At 38.5% G+C, this 9,669-nt stretch overlaps 1 protein-coding gene across 1 annotated transcript in view; it reads right to left on the bottom strand.

Annotated features, from left to right (window-relative positions):
* LOC108578266 (organic cation transporter protein) overlaps positions 1-4,404 on the bottom strand; it is a 17,412-nt gene extending 13,008 nt beyond the window's left edge. Inside the window, exons 1-2 of the mRNA XM_017941559.1 lie at positions 4,250-4,404; positions 3,836-4,188 (exon numbers count right to left, since the gene is read on the bottom strand). Coding sequence (XP_017797048.1) covers positions 3,836-4,158 — 323 coding nt within the window. The 5' untranslated portion in view covers positions 4,159-4,188; positions 4,250-4,404. The remainder of the gene's footprint in view (positions 1-3,835; positions 4,189-4,249) is intronic.
* Positions 4,405-9,669: the final 5,265 nt, after the last annotated feature.

Below are 9,669 nucleotides of genomic sequence, written 5' to 3'. Positions count from 1 at the left end.
ACGACTCTGTAACGAAGTTTCTCATTATCCGAGCATTTTACCACGGACCATCTAATCACGGCGACCAATTTCCACCGCGAGGTGGTTCTTTTCACGAAGATCGAAAGATCGTCGATTTAGACACGTCTAGTGGGCAATTTAAACGATCCAGGTGAACTTGTTAACGAATTTTCCGCTGTAATTTAACGAGTAACACACACACACACGCACACACTTTGAAGCTTCAGAATTTCACAATTCAAACAGAATTTCCGAATCGGTGAAAAACTGTAGTACCATCTTCACTTCGTGCATTTCATAGTTTGCCATTCGTAAAACTTTTACTCCAAGTTCTCTATTCTTTCGAAATTCGAAGGTGGTCTTATTCTTTTCAAAACTTTCAATTTCCCTTCTCTCGTGTAATTAACAAAGAAGAAACTTTCTCTCTTCTTTCAGGATTTAGAATAAGTAGAGAAATACGTATTTAAGTAACGAAATAAAAATATTATTATCTACTTAGAAGTCACTACATAAATCAGCAAAACTGTTGAAGATTGTAGCGCTGCTATAGTTACACTCCCCAGTGTATGTATTTACTACTGGAATGAAAGAATAAAAATAAAAGAAAGTATCGAGCTGATAACTCACATCGAGATCATAATTTCAAATACACTTTGCACGATCCAGAAGCGACAAAACTTAAACTTCTAATATTCGCCTCGGTAACTTACACAGTCTTCTATTATATTCTCTGTTAGTCTTATTACGTCGTGTACATGATAACTTTTCAAGAATCGTATTTTCAGAAGAAAAGAATTTTCTCGTATCGAAAGTTTCTGCACATCCTTGGAGAACTACGAGATCGTCTCTCTCGGGTAGCATCGCGATTGTCGCGAAAGAAATGCGACCAGGAACAAGCGGCTGCTTCGTTTCGTCGTTCGTCAGCGTGTCGCCGAGATAAAGCAACCAGCTTCCATTAGGCAACTAGCCGCGGTTTACTATGAAGGGGAAAAATGAAACGAGGCATAAGTCTCGCGGTAACATACGTTCACCTGAGGAACGTGTTTTATTGAGACTTTTACAAGCCGCTACCGGCTGCTGTCCCCTCTCTGGACTGGTGTTGCATTATTTGAATAACATCGAAGTTGTTAACCCACACGACCGGTGATCGTAAGTGAAGGAAGGCGCGATCCAAGTTACACCTCGAGGAATGCTCGTGAGCAGCATTTTTCATTCGCAGCTATTTGCCCCAATTCGGTGCTCGTCGGTTCGCATTCACGGAGAAATAGCGGCAGACCATTCCGGCGTTTCCAGGGGATTAATTAGGTTGAAATCGGAGAACGATTGGGAAACAGTTTTCGAAGAGTAGAGTTTCGTACGGTGGCCTTTGAGAATTACTATCTGCACCGTGGAAAAGGTAGGGAACACTTGGGAAACGGTGATATTTCATTTCTTCTTTTTTTTTCATCGTGTATTCGATACTTTAGCAGTATGTCTCGTGAAATGTCTAGTCTTTGTTGGAGTAACCGAAGTGGTCTTAAGTGTTTTAAGTACCATTGTACGTAATTGCTTTTAGAGTGCGTAATTAGGGCACTCTCCATAAGGAGGGAAAAATTGATAATTTTCTTAAGAATGATTTTGTGCAACTAAACGCTCCAAGCACTAATTTCTTCCTAAACATTGTATAGTCGGGGCCACGATATAGCGAGGTCGTAAAATCGGTCAGACGTTAAAGTAAACATGTTTTAGCTGCCGGGACCCCGAAATTGACAGAGATACGAGCAGATAAATACTTGAAACCATTGTCAGGACCGTACGAAGAATTCTTGTATCCAGCGAAAGTCAACTGATTCTAATATATTTACTGAAAACTGCATGCAGCTAGGACAAATTAGGGTTTCTCCCTCTGGGGGAAGCCGCTTTTGGAAGTACGGTTACAGGTAAAGGTCTTATTGATGTCTTTAGCATCTTAGTTTATCTACTCGTGTTATATACAGATAGAAAGTGCAAAAAGATTGTGTAGTTTATTGTTGGAACCCTCAAACAGACTGCAACACACGGCCTTGAGTGCCGCAATATCAATCGGTACCGATTCTTGAGAGTTTAATTTACGACCTCGCTATATCGTGGCCCCAACTATACTTCTCGATACTCGCAAACGTTTATCATTCCGAATTCTTCGATTACAGTTGAAATTAATGTCCATTTAAGTCACAATTTTCCCCACGATTATGACTTAACGTTACCAGAGAAGAGTGATTGTAATAGGGAAAAACTGCTATCTCGGTTTCGATCATTCTTCTTGCAGAGAATGTCTCTGCGAAGTGTGAAAAGAGCGATCGTCGCTGTTGTGATTAATGGTCACTTGATACCTCACCTACGAATGCCGCGAGCATTCCGCTGTTTCTACACTCGAGTGTAATTTTACTATTCGCTAAGTAGATGGATCTCTCTGCGATAGTAATCTTTATCGAGAACTGAACGATGCACTCACGCAGAAGATATTCATCTGGATCGTCGAGATTTCTACATGCGTGGCTAACTATCCTTGAATCACAGAACGGATAATAAACATCGATGGTAATCGTTCGTTTTTGTTTTTTTTTCTTTATTAATCAATGCGAACCAGCACGTGTTCCTATGGTGGACGCAATACGACCGCACTTTTCATCAGAATCAGCTATGTCTTGTTGACGACCTACGCGCTCCTATTCGTGACTCTCGTCTGAGTGAATTTTTTAATAATTAGATAATATATAGATGATAACTTTTAGATCACTGTCAGAGATTTATGAAAAGTTCTTGAGAAAACGAACAATTTATAGTATAAAATATTCTTCTCTAAAAATAGATCCTTTTTTGGGCAGACTGTACAATAGGTTGCATTTCGTAAATATTTCGTCGTTTCCATTTAGAAACGTAAATTACAATTTTCCGATATAATTTTGGTGAAAAATAAAATCTTTTCTTTTCTCACGATTTTGACTAATTACGTCACGAAATATTTCTTCACTGTACATCTTCCAAGGCGCGTAACTGACGTTTAGACGTCTAAAAACGGTGAATTCGCGTACGGGGTGGGAAAATGCAGCAAGGAACGGTGCATAGAGTAGTATGAATCATCGTTTTCCACGCAGTTCATGAAATCGAAACGACAAGGTCTTTCTTCTGCTGTAATTATCGGTTGCAAACAGTGGAACTGTTCTATTGCAACCGGTATACGAACGTTAGCAGCAAGTGTGAACGTTCTTATCTGATGGAACTCTCTCAACATAAACAAAATGTACAGTTACGAATGATATAACGAGACTAGCGTTTGAATAAATTCTTTTATCAACCTTAAATTTCACGGGTAAAACTTTCATTCTATAAATAAGTAAGTAGGTACCTATAAGTTTCAGAAAGAAACTTGTGTTCACATTTCGTAAACACGAACACCTTGAACCAAATAATTCAAAAGAAATACTTTATATCTATTTTTATAAGACACCTTGTTTATCCGTCGTGCATACAGAAAGAAGATAAAAAAAGAATCATCGTCTCACAATTATCAAACTAATTAGCAATGTAAATAGTAGAATTATTGAAATGATAAATCACTCGTCGATCACTTGTATCTAACTAAACAACACCTGTTAACACTCGGATTCTTCTCAAAGAATTCATCGTTTCACGGAAGAAACGCAACCCTGTCGGCAGCTAATACTTTCTTACCGTCCAAAAAATCCACTTTCTACTTTTAAAGAGTTGTATCGAAGAGTAAAACAAACCGTGAACAAACGAATGTACTACGCTCAGTCTTCCACAATTAGCTCGATTCTATCGTAAAGAAAATAGAAAGGTGTGTTTGACGAACCTCTGGTCGACAGTGAGGTTCTCCAGTTCCGGTACCAAGCACCAGTGTTCATCCGGTATCAGCGTGATGAAGATCTGCGAGAAGTACACCCAAGCGACGAACGAAGCGAACGGGATCATCAGAACGAAGAGGATCTTCTGATAGAGACCGAACTCTCCCACGTAGGGCAACAACTCGTCGAAATCCACGTCTCCCGTTTCATCCTTGACACCTGTATCACCATCCGATACTTGAAGATTCGCCGTATTCTGACAATCAGCCGCGTTACTCTCACGATCATCGTTCAGATGCATCGAGTTCTCGAACTTCTCTTGCGGCGGCATCTTCCTCCTTGCGGGAGACAACGGGAATCACTGAAATAGACACAACTCGATCACGTTTTACTCGTGACAATCACAGCGTTTGATAGATCACCAGCTCGAGAGAGAAGCTTCACGTTTTCACGAACGCATGATTCTGTGTCCCTTTCGATTAGGTTAGGGTACCGCAGCGATAAAACTATCCCGTCTAAGCTTGTGATTTGTTTGAACAGCGATTTTCTTCGGAGATGCTAATCGAGCACGTGGAGCTTGTTTATCATCGACATCGCGTGAATTTTTGCGAAACGAATCGGAGGTAAGTGAAACGAAGAAAAACGGTCAGGCTAGTTCCACTGTTAGACGAGATCTCGTGTGGGACTGAAACGATCAGTTTCTGTAGCTGGCTATATAGCCAGCGAACCGACCGAGTGCTACTCCCTCTCTTCTCCCTGTGCAAGCAGAATTCAGTGCTCTGCAAGTGGCATTGAACAGAGCGCGGATCGCGTCAATCATCATCGTCATTGGCGCTCGACTAATTTCTTTCGCACTCTCCCTGGAGGCAGGCTAACGAGACGACACCAGTTCACCTCTTTTTTTCTTCTCTCTATGGTCGTCCAGGAGGATCGTTTAATTGCCGCGAATTAAGGAAGCGGAGGGAACTTGATGAGGTTTCAGATATACAGGGTGCTTAGGAAAAATCAGTTAACACTTGGATGAAAGTGACTTTTTTTTCTTTTTTTTGGAGAAAACCTCTTTGTGAATTGGAACTTTTTCTTGGAGAAAAATTCTTCGTGGATTGGAACCTTTTTTTGGAGAGAAACTCTTTGTGGGTGAGAACTTTTGTTTGGAGAGAAAGTCTGTGGATTGGAACCTTTTTTGGAGGAAAGCTCTTTGTGAATTGGAACTTTTTCTTGGAGAAAAATTCTTCGTGGATTGGAACCTTCTTTGGAGAAAAACTCTTTGTGGGTGAGAACTTTTGTTTGAAGAGAAAATCTCTGTGGATTGGAACTTTTTTTGAAGAAAAACTCTTTGTGAATTGGAACTTCTTTGGGTTATCAAGAAAATCGTAACTGGGATCAAAATTACGATTGGAAATTAATATTTGACTGTTACCATGAAAAGTGAACTGAATTCAGAGGATGTTTAACACATCTTGTGTCAAGGATAACATTTATTTATTCATGAATCTAGAGGATTGTTAAACATCTCCCATTTTTCATTGTGCTTTCTGTTTGATTGTAAAATCTGGATCGATCCGATGGTCGGAAATCTGCACAATAACGACAAATATCAACCGTAGAGTAGAAATGACAGAAGCAGTAAGTAGAAACGTGATGTCGCTTATTTGGCGGCATTCGTGCTCGAACGGTTAACCAGAGTACTTTGTCTTCGAAGTGTTCGCCTCCACTTGCTCGCCATCATTGTCAGCACATTCTTGAAATCTTCTTTAGACTGTCTCTTAAGTCCTGAAGCACACTTTCTCCTCTATCGTTGCAATGAAATTAGCAATTTTCGAAATCTAACATACAAGTGGTTCAGTTAACATTGTTTTTAAAGCACATTGTGTATCAAATTTTTCAAAGATTTCACTTTTACTCTACTTTTTATTATTTACGAAAGTTTACATTCTTTATGCAAAGTTGGAATTAATAAAAAATAATTGAATCATCTGTCTGCCTCGAGTTTCGATAAGGTCTTATCATTGCGCAATTGATTTCCTTAGAAAAAACCTTGCTCGTCCCGTTTTGACTCGTCCCGTTAAATAGTTGAAAGAATGAATTTTTAACGATCTCATTCAGAAGCAGGTTTGCCTTGCTCTTCTTTCACGCGATTCTGTCTTTCTTCCAAAAAGATTCTTTCCTCGATCTACCTTAATTTTCCATCATCGACGTCCCAGATGAAAGCAGTTGCATAAGTCTCGTCGAATATTTTCTGCAAAATCGTTCGTTTTATCGCGAATTCTCGCGGTTATCTTCCGTTGTCTGCAATCGGAACGAAGGAAAGGTAAACAACCGGCTGACTCGCATGATTCACACGATTACACACGGTTAATGCGAGACTTCTTTTTTTTTTTTTCTACAGTCTGATTTACGCGCGTCGGCGCCGATTCTTTTTTCCTTCCATCGGTCGTCGTTTAATCTTTTCTTCTTCCTTTTTCTTTCTGTGCGCGAATTTCCGTGGTAATTTTTGCAAAAGTGACGTCGCGACGTCGATGAGCTTTTATCACCTCTACAACTAGTATTATCTGGCGGAGACTAGAAAACTGAAGCTGGTGTTGTTTGACGAAGCCTGTTGTTAATAAATATACCGCCTTCAACCACGATAGCGAACGAAGATCCCCTCTGATCAACGCTGTGAGTAAACCCCTTCGATAATAACGCGATTAAGGTGATAAAAGTATTAGATACGATTTGTAGGCGTTAGGTAGAACCATCACGGTTCCTTATATTTTCACGAGTTAACCCTTTGAGGACGATAGACTCATATATATATGCGTTCACAAGACACTATGAACGTAACTAATAAACTCGTAATTTTAAGCAACAGAAATGAAATTTTGATATAATTTAGTTTGAAGAAAAAAATACTGAAGTAGTGACCTAATTGTGTGTTATACGAATAATCTGTACTTCGACATGGCATATAGTCCTCCGTCCGCAAAGAGTTAATACGATCGTATTGGGTGGTTCGAAAAATACAAATTGACGTTATCTCTGTCTTTAATCGAGAGATAGCGACTGAAACCGAAAGGTGTTTTACTCGTTATTCGAAGACGAGCCGAACGCACTCCTCGAATTATTCAGAAGGTGAACGCGGAAGGATACACACAGAGTGGTTGAGAAAGTTCGTAGGGAGACGTAAGAAAACTTCAAACTGACGTTATCTCTGTTTCTAATCGAGAGATAGCGACCAGAAACCGAAAGGTGTTTTACTCGTTATTCGAAGATAAATCCAGCCTACCCCTGAAATTACTCCGAAAGCGAACTATTATAAAGATTTTCTGCGATGGAGCGTTGCCACGAAAAGTTCAACATCCACGCTCCGCTGGAAATGATGTAATTCGATTTGTATCCACCTCCGTTCACCGTACGAATTTTTTTCCATTACCGCGTTGGATTCACCTTCAGCTGTCGAGAAAAATCACGTTCGACTTTTATCGCTGTGTCAATTAGAAACAGAGACACCGTTTAAATTTCGCCACGAACCTTCCGGACAACCCGATAGAAACGGTAGATTGTTTATTTTCCAAGTGAGTAAATATATTTTCGCATCGAATTACGATAAAAATTTGCCATACAAACGTGGAATAATTTCAGTATAAAATAATCGTGTTGCACAACATTCGCGATTGTTTGTTTAAAGCGTAATAAGAGCGCGGTACCATAATGGCGGCACGCGAAGTGGAGGAAAAACGCTGTACAGCATCACAATGGTGGTATTCAAAGTGCAAAGAGACAGTAATTATCATTGTTATGCAGCGAACGTAATGAGAATGATTTATTGAACATCGGTGGAGAGGGTTTGATTTATGTTGAACGTGTGAAATGCTTCCGGTGTCGTTAACCGTTCGGGAACAAATTGGTCCAGTTCGAAGGACGAACAACTTTTTCGAAATATTTTTATTTCATGATTTCAAGGTTATCGATACACTTTTCGAACGAACTTATACATTGTTATGACTCGGAAATTAGAGCTCGTGTTAGAACGAAGGATTCAATTGTGAAGTGTGAAAGTGTAGAAGAATATGAAATAATTTTTGTGGTACGGTTTTATTAATGGAAAAATGATTTAAAAACGGCGATTTCTCGATTTCATTTGTAAAACTGACGCAATTGCATTTCACAGCAACTGTGCGTCTCGTGGAAAGATTAAGCTTATTGAACGATGTAACATTTTTTCTTTTTTCGTTTGTTCGTTGCATCTTCGATTAGAGGCGAGTTATTAACTCGTCCCAGTTTCTAGAATCACCCTGTAGACAGAACCTGTTTCTAGAAGCACAGAATACCGTGCATGACCCGATTTCTCCTTTTTAATCCTATTGCACCCCTTTCACTATCTACGCTATGTAATCGGTATCTCGTGGGCGTCCGGTGAATTTGCAAAAGGGCCGAACAAAAGGATACGCAATAATCGAAATGTAATTATTTATAATTTTCTATACTTGTATATTCCTTCGATAAATGTTTCACTTCTCGTTACAATTCGTTATAACATATTAAACGAGATCACAATCCTAATTACCTTACTTTTTTTCTTTTTTTTAGTAATTTCAAAAAACCATTCAAGTAGATTACTGAAAAAAACGCCGATGATCACAGAGCGGAAGTGATAGAAATAAGTTTTACATAACCGTTTTGTCAACGTACCGCAAATATGTACGCTTCCTTTTATTTCAATTTTTTTTCTTTTTTCACCTTTATTGTGCACGTATACTCGTTTATTATAACGACAGTTTCATTTACATATCGATACGGCTTGATCTCGCAAATGTATCCGAAGTAGATCTATCTTTCCGGTGATTTATAATAAACGAACTCACATGCATCCACATATACATAATAACATAAAAATGTACATCTTAAACTCTGAGATTATAAACTGTACTAGATCGAGTCTCGGTTAAACAATAAATAAAACAGAAAGATCGTGAGGAGCTTTTCTGCCGATTACGTCGGATCACTGGATAATTATTACAGTTGCTGAGAAAGGTTCGACGATTTTTCATCGATCGTCAATCTAGCCTGATTACCTAAGCGTTTAGAACTTCTTTATCTGTTCTTCTTCTTGACAATAGTAAAAAATAGAACACCGTTATCTAAATAAATCATTATAAACTGCTAACACTGCTTTCTTTCAATATTTACAATCATTTGATCATCGATATTCAATACCTATTGTTTTTTCTTTGTTTTTTTTTTTGTGTTTTTTGTTTTTTTTTTTTTTTAAATAATACACATCGTCGAAGCAAACATTTCACACGATCAAACGCTGCGATCGAATTTTCTTTCTTTCTTTTTTTTTCTCCATAAACTTTTTACAATTTCAACGCACGGGGATCGTACATCGCTTTGTGAGAAAAATGAAACTTCGTCAAGTTTAATCCGATGCAGATCGTCAAATATCACGAGATATCTTTTGTTCCTTTTCCTTTTATTGCTAAAACAAAATCTACACAAACGTAAAGATCCGTATTGTGATGTTTTGTTAAATATGCCGGTCTTTTCTCGTCTTACTCGACGTGATTTTCAGTTCTCCCCGGTTAAGTTCGTCTTACAATTAAAATGAGTCAACATTTCCTCTGGTGTTTAGGACTTTTTTCGCAAGTATTCCTAAAACTTTTAACACAGTTTCGATAATATATAATACATCGTCCCACTTAAACGCCGTGTCTGTGTGAAAAGACTATGAATATCATCATGAACATATGATACAGAATCATATTTCACACAATTTATATTAACAACATGAAGCCTTGTCAATTCACCTTCTGTATTTTAGGTATTTGGAAGTTCAAGTTGATAGTAAATTTTGCAT

This window comes from Habropoda laboriosa, unplaced genomic scaffold, assembly GCF_001263275.1.
Source record: "Habropoda laboriosa isolate 0110345459 unplaced genomic scaffold, ASM126327v1 scaffold5, whole genome shotgun sequence".
NCBI lineage: Eukaryota > Metazoa > Arthropoda > Insecta > Hymenoptera > Apidae > Habropoda > Habropoda laboriosa.
This window is presented reverse-complemented; position numbering and strand designations above follow the sequence as displayed.